Genomic DNA, 15546 nt, shown 5'->3' on the forward strand with positions numbered 1-15546 from the left:
CTGGACCTAGTTTGTAAATGTGGTAGAGCCAGACACCTGTAATAAAGAAAAACCATCAGCAGAGACTCCTTTACATGTTGGAAGGTTGAGCATTAAGGAGCAGCACTGTCAGGACTGGTTTTATTTGGTCGTTATCAAACAGAACCTCCTGATCACTGGAGTCCTAGCTCACCAATAGCTGTTTCCACCTCACCTTTTCACCCTCATCACCCACTACAATCGAGCTCATTATTCTTCACTCCTCCCAAGCCAACGTCCTCACTGTATCCTGCTCTTGTCTGTCCCCTTCTCTGTGTCCGTTTATTTATGTTCTCCCCTCCCTACCAAGAACCTCCTCACCCTTCAAAAATGCCAGACCATAGCCCACCCCACTCTCAAAGCTGTGTTGAAAGGTTACTTCCTCCAGGAAGCATTCTCCATTTAATCCGTACTTCCCCTGGTCATTTCATCCTGTCTGCCACCCTTAGCATTTACATAAATATTAGTTTATCCCATTTATTTACATTTTTCTTTCCTTTTTTGGTTTATTTTTGCTACCAGGTTTATCATGTGTTTCGCCCTGTTCCCCCTATATGTATACAATTGTGTCATGTTGTTTTCCCTTTTAAATAGTTAGGTCTTCAAGGTTAGGGATGTCTTCACTTCTTTAACAATCATATGCTCCCAAATGCATGTTGTGGGCTCTGCACACAAGCGCTCAATAAATACAAATGATTGACTGTGACCCCCAACTGTCCTCTTACCCATCTATTTTACAGGAAGCATCTTACCAATTCTGGGAGTATTTCCCAAGATTCATTAAAAGTATGCTCCCTAAAAATTTGGAGGGGCCTAAAGGAAACATTTTCCCCTCAAAAATAATCAAAATAAAAGACAGAAGCACCACACAAAAGAAATGGTGGGGTTATTCCTAACCAAAAAAGTGAGTATTTTTTTTTAATCCACTAAAAGTTGCCCAGTAAGCAGAGGTAGCTCTTTAAGGATGTGTTCATTAAGACAAGAAAAGCACGTGACACTCACATAGACCCCAGATGGGCTCAAGCTGTCACCAAGGAAAACTGTGCCTCTTGAGAGAAAGATAGAACAATATACTAACCCTGATGAGCTTCCCTAGCTATTCTGGATGAGACCCTGATCTAGGATAATCTCACCAGAAGAGGGGAAAAGGGAGAAGTTTCTTTCCGACTTCTGGGCAAATCTGCTGGATAAAATAACTTCCCTGTGCCCATACTCTCTGTCAGCTCTGGGATAGTCTCTGATTCAGAGTCCAAAGGAGACAGAGCTGGCAACGTGACTGACCACTGGACACTAGCCTAATGCAGTAAAGCAGCTTGGGTGTGTGTGTGTGTGTGTGGTGTGTCCAGAAGAATAAGCAAATCCAAGCCCACCCACCTAGACAGCTTCTGATTAAACCAAAATCCAGATTAATTTTGTTTTTTTAAAAAATAGGGAAAGATTTTAACCCTTCAAAAATTGCTGGATTGAGATATCCGTGGGAGAAGGGAATAAACCAAGGAAAAGGAGGTCGCTTGTGTTTCCTATGGGATGCCTTTAGGACCCAGAGGAAGGAAGGCAAACTGGAATCTCCCTCTTAGAAGAAGAAAGGGGGGGGGGGGGGAGAGAGAAAGAGAGAAAGGAGAGTGATTGCCAAACGCATGCGCGTGCGTTTACCATAGCCGACCGAGGAGCTGTAGAACGGAATAGAATGAAATGTAACAAAACAAGCCGAGTCTTTGTATCTACTTAAAGGGACCGCTGTTACTTCCCTCCTTCCAACCTTTTAATGTTCCTGGGAAAGTTGTAGGAAGGGAAAACAGTTTTTCTGCTACCTCAGGGCAGCCCAAGAGCAAGTAAGAGCCCAGGAGTCAGAGAGGAAGGTAGAGCATTTAAAGTAAGTAAGAAAGAAAAAAAAGTCAGCCCCGAGTGGACTCTCGTCATTGGGTCAACCTAACCAGCGGTGTAACGTGGATTCAAAAGGACTGGAATGCAAACAAAGATCGCAGCCGGGAGTGGAAGGAGCGAAAAAGAGCTAAGAAAGTTGTTTTTTTAAAAAAATGATGGCTTGAGTGTGGTTATGTGTGCGGGGAGATTCTGAAAAGTTTCTTTCTTCTAACTCTTTTTTGATTTGGGGGAGCTTTGGGGAAACGCTTATGTGAGCCAACCGACGACGTGGACTGCTGCTGGGGGCCACCTGTTTCGCGTTCCTTTTGACTTTTGCGAGATAGATCACCATGTCTAAAGTGATCCAGAAGAAGAATCACTGGACGACCAAGGTGCATCAGTGCACCGTGAGCCGGGGGCCCAAGGGCGAGTTGTGCCTGACCGTCTTGGGGGGAGCGGAATATGGAGAGTTTCCCTACGTAGGAGCAGTGGAGCCGGGGCAGACGGGGCTTTCCAACTGCGATGGGCAACTGAGCGAAGGAGAACTACTGCTGGAAGTGCAAGGGATCCGGGTGTCGGGCTTACCTCGCTATGACGTGCTGGGAGTTATCAACAGCTGCAAGGAGTCTGTCACCTTGAAAGCCGTAAGACAAGGTAAGGCAGGCGCGTTCACAGTCCTTCCCTCCCTCCCCCAACACTTACTCCTTGCTTTTCAAACGGGAAACTGAGGCGCTAACAGGCGTCCTTGAGCGCGCTCTCCCTTGCTGATCCTCCCCTCTCTCCAGGTAACATTATCCTGCAGAGAGGTATCATGAACTCAAGGAGGGAATTGCATGTCTCCTGACCTGCTCAGGGGAAATAACAACTTTTCACCTGTTCTGGAGGGCTTCGCAGAGGAGGAGGGAGGTTGGCATGGGACACCGGAGAACTATTCGGGGGGCTGGGAAGGTGGATAATGCAAGGGAAACCTGATCAACCTCTTGCCTACCGCCTCGGCCGCAGCGTCCTTTAGCAAGCCGGGGCATCTCTGCTTAGATCGGGTTAACGTCGCCACTTCGTCCGGCAGGGAAGTTGGGAAAGGGGGCAGCTGTAGATGGCGCCTCGGGAACTGGGGGGTGGCGTGGGCAATGAATGCCCTGTTTGGGACGGCTGGCCCTACACTGGGCTCTCTCAGCTGGCAATGTGTGCCGCCTTCTCCTCTCTCCTTGATCCTGCCACTGCAGCCCAGAGCTAGGGAGGTGTGGATTCACCCGACCTCCTTACCGGCGTCTAACGACAGATGGGGGTCAGACGGCCCCCAGATGATTTTTCTTCCTTCATCCCCTTGCTCTCTCCCACGCATGCGTCTCCTGATGTTTCTAGCAAGCTGTCTGACTGCTACCTCCTGGACACCAAAAGCAGCAACGCATAACTGAGAAGCAGTGTAGCCTAGTGGATAGAGCACGGGCCTGGAAGTCAGAAGGACCTGGCTTCTTATCCCGGCTCTGCGACTTGTCTGCTGGGGGAACTTGGGCTAGTCACGTACCTTCTCTGGGCCTTGGTTACTTCCCCCCCTTCTAGACTGTGAGCCCGTTGTTGGGTAGGGATTGTATATTTGTTGCTGAATTGTAGTTTCCAAGCGCTTAGTACAGTGCTCTGCACACAGTAAGCGCTCAATAAGTACAATTCAATGAATGAATCTGGAAAATGGGAATTAAGACTGGGAGCCCCATGTGGGACATGGACAATGTCCAACCTGAGTAACTTGTATCTACACTGGCGCTGAGTGCAGTGCCTGGCACATAATAGGCACTTAACAGATACCATTTTTGTTAAAGTCCTAGTTTCTCCCCTGCAAGGATAGACCCTCACCTCAGGGGATAAGGATGAGGGTTCTGTGTTGGACCAGTAGATGCTTTTCTGTGAAAGCTAGGAGGACGGTGTGGTGGGGAGCTTAGGGGGACACAACTACCTTTCTGAGTCAAGTTCTTTCAGGGGAATGCAGCCCCTTGAGTTGTCAAAAAGCAATACCCAGCGTCTTCCCTTTAATCATCTGCTGGGCTTAGACCGCCTTTTTTTTCCTCTCTATCTTCAACCAGATAAGAAAGTTGATTCCAAAAGTACTCCAGCCCGGCTAATGATGAAATATGTGCTGGAATCTTTGAAACGTTTCTGGTTGTTGGAGTTAAAGGAATGTACATGAGATAGATGAAGGCACGTTGTAGAATGCTGGCAACAGAATATGAAAGGAAAACGTGTCGTCCCCCCCCCCCCCCCCTTTTCTCAAAAAATACCACTGTGTTTTGTGAGGCGAGGGAAGGATTGGGTCTAAACTATTCAAGAAAGCAAACACTTGTAATCTCCCTGAAACAAGGCATTTAGATGAAAGACATTTTCTAGATTGTTATGGTTTTGAAAGATAACAGATAACCACCGAGAAGCCACTTCACATCATTGTCTACAGAATAGGCATTTAACAGGATCCCACGGAGGATCTGGTTAAAGTAGACTTTCTAATTTTCACAGGGAGTAGATTTGAGGCTCAGGAAACAGTTACTGTAGCAGCTATGCAGGGTATTGGGATTAGAGATAGTTTTGAAATATGCAGAGTAGAACATTAAATGGGAATACCTGAGGGTCTTCATGGAGTTGTGCAGTTGAAGTTCTATATTTGGGAAGGTAATGAAGTCTAACTTCCTGCCCTGGGACCTGAGTGTTCCCCAGTCTTTTGTTCATTTACATTGTGACTTAGGGTAAGTTGCTAAATCTATGTAGGTACAGTTTTCCCAACATGAAAATAAAGAAGAATAATTCCTGTAACCTCACCCCACTAAGAGAAAGGAAGTTATTGGGAGGCTGACTTCTTGGTAAAACACTAGATTTTCTGGCTTGTTGATATCTTGTGAATAAAATTAAGAAACTTGATAATGGGTAGAAAGGAAGATTGAAGCCTCGAATACTGTAATTGCAAACATTAGTGCTTCATGGGATAGTTATCCAACAACAGTAAACCTGTGTAGCACTTTCAGTAACTATTAAGAGGAATCTGAGGCACTAAGGGTGGGTTTGGTTGCTCTATTAATCTTTCTTTTTTCTTATCTGGATTATAATGTACTCTTTTATTGTTACACAAAATCTACACTCCTGCCTTTTGACTCTATCAAAATAAAACTATTACAACCTTGTGGCCTCACATACAGGATTATATCTTTTCCCTATGACTGTGCATTTGTTGGCAGTATGTAAATGTCAAGATTGCATCACCTTCGGCTTCAAGGCTCTCCATCACCTCGCCCCCTCCTACCTCACCTCCCTTCTCTCCTACAGCCCAGCCTGCACCCTCTGCTCCTCTGCCGCTAATCTCCTCACCGTGCCTCGTTCTCGCCTGTCCCGCCGTCGACCCCCGGCCCACGTCATCCCCCTGGCCTGGAATGCCCTCCCTCCCCACATCCGCCAAGCTAGCGCTCTTCCTCCCTTCAAGGCCCTACTGAGAGCTCACCTCCTCCAGGAGGCCTTCCCAGACTGAGCCCCCTCCTTCCTCTCCCTCTCGCCCCCCCATCCCCCTGTCTTACCTCCTTCCCTTCCCCACAGCACCTGTATATATGTATATATGTTTGTACATATTTATTACTCTATTCATTTATTTATTTATTTTACTTGTACATATCGATTCTATTTATTTTATTTTGTTAATATGTTTGGTTTTGTTCTCTGTCTCCCCCTTCTAGACTGTGAGCCCACTGTTGGGTAGGGACTATCTCTATATGTTGCCAACTTGTACTTCCCAAGTGCTTAGTACAGTGCTCTGCACACAGTAAGTGCTCAATAAATACGATTGATTGATTGATTTTGCTGTCATAATGGACCACTGGAAAAAATTTTCAAAACAGTCTGCAAAGAATATTATTTGGATCTTAATACAATATCTCCTGTGCTTAAAAGGACAGAGATCCCTCTATGTGGTAGTGAGGAAGGAAAAAAGAAGGTAGAGTGGATGGGCAAAACTGAGGGAAAGCAGAATATGAAATAGAGGGAATTCAAAGAAAGTGTCCTTTCCTTCTCCTCTAGCTTCATTTACAGTGAGGAGCTTATTACAGTGGATATTTAATGATGGTAATAAGGTGTAGCAGCCCCAGAGTGAAGGCTGGCTGGTGGAGGATGGACAAAGGAAAAGGAGGTCAGATTAATTACAGCTGACATCTCAGTTACTAACTGGCTAAGTGCCCTTTTGGCAATAGAAAAAAAAAAAGCATTAAGATGGATTTCCAAGATTAATTGCTAAATTTCTGGGCATACCACGTTGTGGGAGGATTGTAAGTCACCAAAACCATCATAGAAGAGGATCAAATGAGCATAGAACAGGTCTAAGCTTGGGGAAATTCAGGACATTCAGAAGAAAGGAAGTTGTGTGTTTCTCTTCTTTTTAGTGCCTCAAAGTTAGGGTGAATGTGGACACTGCATACTGTAGTTCAATGCTGAATAAAGCATCCTTCTACCTACTTAGAGGTAATCAGACATCCTTGGAAAGGCCAGCCATACTTTCTTGATTTCTGTTCTGCTTAGTGAATGGCCTAAAAAAGAGAACATATTGGGGTCACTATGGCAGTGGTGTGACAGCCAGAATTGAACTGGCCTTTCAGGACTGCTGAAGGAAGTTTCCTGTGCATCTGTAAACACATCATCTGGCCAGGTTGGAAGCTCCTGTCCATAGCCCAAAAGGACAAATTTTTGACATGGCTGCTCCAAAGTCACTTTACTGATTTATTTATTTTATGGTATTTAAGTGCCTAGTATGTGCCGGCACTGTACTACACGCTGGGGTAGATATAAGCTAATCAGGTTGGACACAGTCCCTGTCCCACATGGGGATCACTGCATTAATCCCCATTATACAGATTAAGTAACTGAGGCACAGAGAAATTGAGTGACTTGCCCAAGGGCACACAGCAGGCAAGTGGCAGAGCCCCAATTAAAACCCAGTCTTCTGACTCCCAAACCTACACATGGAAGCCTGGCTATTATATAACTCCAAAATCACTTTAACCTTTGTGTTTGGGGTGTGGAATATGCAAATTGGAATTTGGGTAGCTCCCATTATGCTTGCCTCAACCTCAGAATTAAAATTCATGAGGCACCTGGAAACTGAAACCTCCACCTTATCCCCATAATTCAATCAATCAATCATATTTATTGAGCGCTTACTGTGTGCAGAGCACTGTACTAAGCGCTTGGAAAGTACAAGTTGGCAACATATAGAGACAGTCCCTACCCAACAGTGGGCTCACAATCTAGAAGGGGGAGACAGAACAAAACCAAACATATTAACAAAATAAAATAAATAGAATAGATATGTACAAGTAAAATAAATAAATAAATAGAGGAATAAATATGTACAAACATATATACATATATACAGGTGCTGTGGGGAAGGGAAGGAGGTAAGACAGGGGATGGAGAGGGGGACAAGGGGGAGAGGAAAGAGGGGGCTCAGTCTGGGAAGGCCTCCTGGAGGAGGTGAGCTCTCAGTAGGGCCTTGAAGGGAGGAAGAGAGCTAGCTTGGTGGATGTGGGGAGGGAGGGCTTTCCAGGCCAGGGGGATGATATGGGCCGAGGGTCGACGGCGGGACAGGCGAGAACGGGGGACGGTGAGGAGATTAGCGGCAGAGGAGCGGAGGGTGTGGGCTGGACTGTAGAAGGAGAGAAGGGAGGTGAGGTAGGAGGGGGTGAGGTGATGGAGAGCCTTGAAGCCGAGGGTGAGGAGTTTCTGCCTGATGCACAGATTGATTGGTAGCCACTGGAGATTTTTAAGGAGGGGAGTAACATGCCCAGAGCGTTTCTGGACAAAGACAATCCGGGCAGAGGCGTGAAGTATGGATTGAAGTGGGGAGAGACACGAGGATGGGAGATCAGAGAGAAGGCTGATGCAGTAGTCCAGACGGGATAGGATGAGAGCTTGAACGAGCAGGGTAGCGGTTTGGATGGAGAGGAAAGGGCAGATCTTGGCAATGTTGCGGAGGTGAGACCGGCAGGTTTTGGTGACGGCTTGGATGTGAGGGGTGAATGAGAGAGTGGAGTAGATGACACCAAGGTTGCGGGCTTGTGAGACGGGAAGGATGGTAGTGCTGTCAACAGTGATGGGAAAGTCAGGGAGAGGGCAGGGTTTGGGAGGTAAGACAAGGAGTTCAGTCTTGGACATGTTGAGTTTTAGGTGGCGGGCAGACATCCAGAAGGAGATGTCCTGAAGACAGGAGGAGATGCGAGCCTGGAGGGAGGGGGAGAGAGCAGGCGCAGAGATGTAGATTTGGGTGTCATCAGCGTAGAGATGATAGTTGAAGCTGTGGGAGCGAATGAGGTCATCAAGGGAGTGAGTGTAGATCGAGAACAGAAGGGGACCAAGAACTGAACCTTGGGGAATCCCCACAATAAGGGGATGGGAGGGGGAGGAGGAGCCTGCAAAAGAGACTGAGAATGAATGACCGGAGAGATAAGAGGAGAACCAGGAGAGGACAGAGTCTGTGAAGCCAAGGTTGGATAGCGTGTTGAGGAGAGGGGGGTGGTCCACAGTGTCGAAGGCAGCTGAGGGGTCAAGGAGGATTAGGATAGAGTATGAGCCGTTGGATTTGGCAAGCAGGTCATTGGTGACCTTATTGAGGGCAGTTTCCGTGGAATGTAGGGGACGGAAGCCAGACTGGAGGGGGTCGAGGAGAGAGTTGGTGTTGAGGAATTCGAGGCAGCACGTGTAGACAACTCTTTCAAGGAGTTTGGAAAGGAATGGTAGGAGGGAGATGGGGCGATAACTAGAAGGTGAGGTGGGGTCAAGAGAGGGTTTTTTTAAGATGGGAGTGACATGGGCATGTTTGAAGGCAGAGGGGAAGGAACCAGTGGAGAGTGAGCGGTTGAAGATGGAAGTTAAGGAGGGGAGAAGGGACGAAGCGAGACATTTCATGAGATGAAAGGGAATGGGGTCAGAAGCACAGGTGGCTGGAGTAGCACTTGAGAGGAGGGAGGAGAGCTCCTCTGAGGATACTGCTGGGAAGGATGGGAGAGTAGCAGAGAGTGTTGAGAGGAGCCGGGGGGTTGGAGAAGGTGGGGGAGTGACTTTGGGGAGGTCGGACCTGATGGTCCCACCCTCACGTTCATCAAGGTCCACTTACAGACCTGCCCTGGAGCCTGAAACACCTTGTTTCACCCCTGAATTGACACCTTTACGAGTCCAATATAAATCTAGTTATCCACACGAAATCAAAGGTCAAGATGATTCATATAATGCCTTTGAGCCATGTTTAAATTTGCTTTGACCAAGTAGAGGTTAGGTACTTTGAATGTCTGTCCTGAATCCTCTTTGACAATAGTGTATTTTTTTTTTCTTTTTTGGGCGGGGAGGGAGAGGTAGGGGGTAATGGAAAGCAGGGAGGAAGAAGTTAGCCTTTGGGCTCACTTTTCATTGTTGGTATCTCTTTAAAGCAATTTATTCTCTGATAAGATTTCCCTATCATTAAGGTCCAATGTGTGCATATAGTGTTCCTTTCACATAATGAAGGGTGTGTGGTTGGATAGAGGATAACTAGAAATGGCTGTTCAACAGCAACGGGTTACTCTATTATCTTTCCTCCATTCACAAGCTGACTATATAATTTAGGTCCAGTAAAAAGGAATGCTACTCCAGTTGTCAGGAGACTTGGCTTTTAGTTCTCCTTTTAGTTGGCTAACGTTCACATACCCCTTCTCAATGTGCTTGACCCCTGTCTGCCTACTCGCTCTGTGCCCTAGCGGGAGCATAACTGGCAGGGAAGAGAGATTGTGAAGGTCACTGAGCAACCCATTAGCAGTGTAATCAGTTCTTGTTTTATTTCTTGTTTGTTGGTTTGGTTTATGTTTTTACTATTTGTTAAGTATCAATTAAGTGCTAGGGTAAACACAAGATATTCAGATTGGACACAGTCCATGTCCTACATGGAGCTCAAAGTCTTAATCTCCATTTTACAGATGAGGTAACTGAGGCACAGAGAAATTAAGTGATTTACCCAAGTTCATTCATTCAGTCATATTTATTGAGTGCTTACTGTGTGCAGAGCACTGTACTAAGCACATGGGAAGTACAAATCGGCAAAGGGGCAGTCCCTCCCCAACAGCGGGCTCACAGTCTAGAAGCAGGGAGACAGACAACAAAGCAAAACAAGTGGACAGGTGTCAATACCACCAGAATAAATGGAATTATAGCTATAAGCTATACACACATCATTAATAAAATAAATAGAGTAATAAATATGTACAAATAGACAGGAGTGCTGTGGGGCGGGGAAGGGGGTAGGGCGGAGGGAGGGGGGCCATGGGGAGGGGAGGAGAAGCAAAGCAAAAGGGCAGGGGCTCAGTCTGGGATGTGACCGTTTATTGTTGTGGTGTACTCTCCCAAACGCTGAGTACAGTGCTTTGCACACAGTAATACTAACAATAATAATGATGGCATTTGTTAGGGGCTTACTGTGTGCTGCGCACTGTTCTAAACGCTGGGGTAGATACAAGGTTATCAGGTTGTTCCACGGGGTGCTCACAGTCTTAATCCTCATTTGACAGGTGAGGTAACAGGCACAGAGAAGTCAAGTGACTTGCCCAAAGTCACACAGCTGATCAGTCGCAGAGCCGGGATTGGAACCCATGTCCTCTGACTCCCAAGCCCGGGCTCTTTCTGCTATGCCACGCTGCTTCTCTTTAAACACTCAATAAATAGGATTGAACTAAAGAATGAATGAAGGAGTTTGCACTCATTCATTCATTCAATCAATCAATCAATCGTATTTATTGAGTGTTTACTGAGTGCAGAGCACTGCACTAAGCACTTGGGAAGTACGAGTCAGCAACATATAGAGACGGTCCCTACCGAACAACGGGCTCACAGTCTAGAAGGGGGAGACAGACAACAAAACAAAACATACAGACAGGTGTCAAAATCATCAGAATAAATAGAATTATAACTATATGCACATCATTAACAAAATGGAGTAGTAAATATGTACAAGTAAAATGAATAGAGTAATAAATCTGTACAAATATATACAATGGCAGACAAGTGGCAGAGCAGGGATTGGAATCCAGATCCCCTGACTCCCAGGCCCAGGCTCTTTCCACTAGGTTATGCTGCTTCTCTGTGCAGGTTCTTGGTTCTGAAGTCTCAGGACCAAGGTTCATCTGTTGTTCTAATAGGGGACTAGAATATATTATCACATAATTTATGTATGAAACTAGGGTAAGGGAAGATGGCTGTGGTCCACTCCATTGTGAGCCCGCTGTTGGGTAGGGACTGTCTCTATATGTTGCCAACTGGTACTTCCCAAGTGTTTAGTAAAGTGCTGTGCACACAGTAAGCGCTCAATAAATACAATTGAATGAATGAACTTCAAGTCTGAATGCCATGGTAGGATGGAAGCACAGACTTAGTAGTAGAGCCCAAAATCAAGGCTGTACCAACCAAACTGAGGCTGAGGTATACGGATGGCCTGATAGTTTAAGATGATTTAACACCCTGCCCCCCCCCCCCCCACCACCAACAAAAAATCCCAGTTGCATTCAAAATATGAAATTATTTTCATTTAAATTGGCTGAGATGATAGCAACACTTGTCTTGATATGACTGATGTGATGGAATGTTTTTTTTCCAGAATGGTAAACTGGAACTTTGTACAAAATGTGTCTTTTCCCTTGCCCTGAAATGTTTGTTTGGTACCCATCTACTTCATTCAACCTCTCACACAGACAGGTGTGTTTTACCATGCCTTCTCCTTATTTTACCTTTTGAGCATCTCAATTAGATAAGACATATCTTTGTGTTTTTTGCCCATTGGAAATCTTAACGTTTCTTTAGCAAATGAACTGGGTGTTTCATTTAAAACATGATTTTTTCCCTTTATTTTCCTGAGAGCAACTCATTTCGAGGGATATTTCAAGGCCAGTCTTTTCTTTGCCTTTTTCACTTCTTGCTTACTTGACATTGTTTAAGTGTATATGCTTGTTGTCACTACAAACCAGGTATTTGCTAAAGAAAAGCACCTAATTTGAATCCTCTGTGCTCTTTTCTTTCACTCGTGGTTCTTGTTTTCCCCATTGAAATGACAAAAATCAGTATGTGTGCAGTTGTATGTGGCATCAGAAGATCTGTCTGAGTGAAATTCAGCCTATTCTCAAATCAGAGAGTGGGAAAGGGAACCATAAAAGGCCTTTTTTATTTTCTTTGCATTTTTCAAACTCCACATTCAGGGCATACAACCCAATTTTGCTAAGCAGTAAATGTTCTGATTTTACCATTAGCTGCAGTATGATATTTAGAAAAATATATTAACTTGACCCCTTGATAAAACTTAAATATGGTAAAAGCACAAAAGTACACTATTTAGTGGCATTCATTATACAGTCACTTAAGGAATAGCTGAATCGATTCCATCCAGTAATGACAATGAAATCATGTCTTCCCTAGCGTTCTGTTATCTCCTCATCACTATACCTTTGGAGGAGTTGTTTTTTTTATCCCTGCTTATTTTATACAAAACATTGTAATTTTTTAATGTTGACGAGGACCTGCAAATTAATAGAGGGAGACTGATTTTGTGTGCACTGGGAAGGCTTTCAGATAAGTTCAGGGTTAACATCAAGATCCTAATTGGTTACTGCATAACTAACTGCCATTTTATGCAGCTTAGATGTGAGTGAGCTACATAACCATGAAATGTATGCAATGTATTTTTGTCTCTTTGCCCATAAACTCTCTGTACATGCAGTAGGGTTAAGGATACAAGTTTAAGAATGCACTTTATTTTCCAATAGTGAATTCTTTCCTTCTGGTTTTAGTAAATATTTTAATTGTGGAATAATAATCTTTGAGCCAACAATTGAGTGGGCACTGTTCAAAACCTAGAAATAGGAACAGTCCCTGCCCAGTTAAATTTTCTACTGAACATTTATAGGGGTTCCAGATCTGCTAAATTAAATCAAGACCTGTGAATTTTAAGTTTTTTGTCATCTCATGGTTCTAGGTTTAATCAATCAATGGTGCTTTGTGCAGAGCACTGTACTACTACTACTACTACTACTACCACTACTACTACTACTACTACTACTACTACTACTAATTATGGTATTTGTTAAGCACTTACTCTGTGCCAAGCACTGTTCTATGCACTGGTGTTTGGGAAAGTACAATACTACAGAATTAGCAGGCACGTTCCCTGCCCATAACGAGCTTATAGTCTAGACTGTTTAAGTCTAGCTCTCTTGGTTATAATAATTGAACTCTTGATATTTCAAACGTCATTTTAAAAATTCAAAAGTATCTTCACAGTGGAAACAAATCTGTAGTAGGCAAAAAGTATCAAACTTTTGAAGTTGACACACACCCTGTGCATGTACTTTTCTGTTCCGTCTCCAGTGAATTTAGAATGAGTTGTGTAAGAAAGCTACATTGTGATTGCTTTGAATTGTAATATTAGTGCTATTTATTGTAAAAAATTACATTTAAGCATTCTTATGAATGCTTATTTTTTTAAACATCATGATAAAATTAGGGCTCTTTAGGAGCTGTAGGATTATAGAACAATTAAATGACAACTTTAGAATAATATGCAGTGTTTCTATATTCTTGAGATGTAAGGTGTTCACCACCATAAAGTGCTTTTAAAATGACCTAGTGATTGTTAATATGTTCATAAAATGTTTCAGACTAACACTTAAGATATTCCATTTTAAAGCATGTGGCTTATATGGAAGCCCATTCTGATTTTTGCAGATGTGAGGCACTTCAACTAGTTCCTGAAGGAACTTGTGGTATTTCAGTAAATGTGTTTGAGTAGATTAGGTCCCAAATTTCTTGACATTTGCACATCTTTTGGCTGTAGTACAGAAGAAATCCTCACCTCCCAACCCTGAAGATGATTGGAATCAATAACTGCCTTATTGAAGTTTCTTCTCCAAGAGGCCTTCCCTGACTAAGACTCCATGTCCTCTCTCCCATCCTTGCACTTGGTTTTCTTCCATTATTCACCCCTCCCTCAGCACTTATATACATATCTGTAATTTATTTGTATTCATGTCTGTCTCCCCCTTAGGCTGTAAACTGTTGTGGACAGGAAGCTGTCTACCAGTTCTGTTGTACTCTCCCAAGCGCTTAGTACTGTGCTCTGCACACAGTAAGGGCTCAATAAATACAATTGATTGAATCAGCCATGGCTGGAAGGGGCAGAGAGCTCAGTAATGCTGAGGTTGTAGACCCTTTACATTTTTTCCTGTACAGTGAGGGAGAGTGCCTTGTCATTAAATGGCTCAGGAAGCCATGCCAACCTATCACCTCTGCATATGGTTGAAAGATGATTTGCCATCCACCATGGGAACCAAGGTGCCAAGGCATGCCTTGAGGGACCAAAGAGAGCTATCCTTTCCTAGAAGGTGGAAGATTGGACTTGTAGGGAAGCTGCATGGCCTACTCTAAAGAGCACAAGCCTAGGAGTCAGAGGACCTGGGTTCTAATCCCAGCTCTGCCAATTGCTTGCTGTGTAGCCTTGGGCAAGCCACTTAATTTATCTGTGCCTCAGTTTCCTCAACTGTAAAATGGGGATTCAATACCTTTTCTCCCTTCCACTTAAACTGTGAACCCCCTGCGGGAGGACTGTTTCCAACCTAATTAACATGTACCTACCCCAGAGTTTAGAACAGCGTTTGACACGTAGTAAGTGCTCAACCGATACCATTATTATTCTTTATCCCAGCTCCACCACTTGTCTGCTGTGTAACCTGGGGCAAGTCACTGAACTTCTCTGTGCCTGTTTCCTCAACTGTAAAATGGGGATTAAATCCTGTTCCCTCCTAGTTAGACTGTGAGCTCCATGTGGGACAGGGACTGTGTCCAACTTGATAATCTTGTATCTACCACAGTGCTTAAAACAGTGCTTGACACATAAGTGCTTAACAAGTACCATCATTATTATTAATTATTATTGTATGACAGGATGGTCAAATAAATCAAACCCACATTCCTAAATTAATTCCTGACCTAGGGCACAGACCAAGAATATCTGCCTCTTGAGATGTCTGTGGCCCTTTCAAAAAGAAGGAATTGCTCTGGGACAACTCTTTGTGGCTCCTTGGCTCCCAGACAAGTTTCTTCCTCTTTCCCCTCTACACCTCCCCCCGCCCCCATCCACACCCAACTTTGTCACACAGGGGCATTCTTTACCTAGTTCATCCCTCCACTCATTACTCCAAAGATAATTTCCCTCTTCTCCCCTCCTTCCTTGATGATCTATTTAAAAGGTGTAATGCTAGCAATAAAAAGTCTGGGGGCTTTGGTAAATGGCAGGCAGGAAAAGGAAACCCTTAAGCAGGGTGCCAAGCAAGTTCCTGAGTCTGTGAGGTTCCCTTTCTCCCAGCTGTTTTTCTTGCAACCCATAGTTCTGAAGATGATTTTATGCTGCACTTTCTTTGGTTACCTCAGAAATTTAGAAGAGGCTAGTACTAGGCTACTTAATTTCTTGGCCTTATGAATCTATGTAGTTTCCATCAATGTGCCTTATTTGGCATGCCATGGGTCTTGTTTCATACCTCCTGAAGATCCTGTGAGCTAAAATACCTGTAACTTATTTTAAAGACCAATCATGTGCCTTATTTTTACATAATGACTTAACACTGGTGTTTGCCAGTTGTTGTA

At 44.3% G+C, this 15546-nt stretch overlaps 1 protein-coding gene across 5 annotated transcripts in view; it reads left to right on the forward strand.

Moving 5' to 3' along the window:
* Positions 1-1766: 1766 nt before the first annotated feature.
* MAGI1 (membrane associated guanylate kinase, WW and PDZ domain containing 1) overlaps positions 1767-15546 on the forward strand; it is a 627930-nt gene continuing 614150 nt past the window's right edge. For all 5 annotated transcript variants that reach the window (XM_038772794.1, XM_038772795.1, XM_038772796.1 and 2 more), the window contains exon 1: positions 1767-2535. In XM_038772794.1, coding sequence (XP_038628722.1) covers positions 2232-2535 — 304 coding nt within the window. In that variant the 5' untranslated portion in view covers positions 1767-2231. The remainder of the gene's footprint in view (positions 2536-15546) is intronic.

The sequence above is a fragment of the Tachyglossus aculeatus genome, chromosome X1 (genome assembly GCF_015852505.1).
Source record: "Tachyglossus aculeatus isolate mTacAcu1 chromosome X1, mTacAcu1.pri, whole genome shotgun sequence".
Lineage (NCBI taxonomy): Eukaryota > Metazoa > Chordata > Mammalia > Monotremata > Tachyglossidae > Tachyglossus > Tachyglossus aculeatus.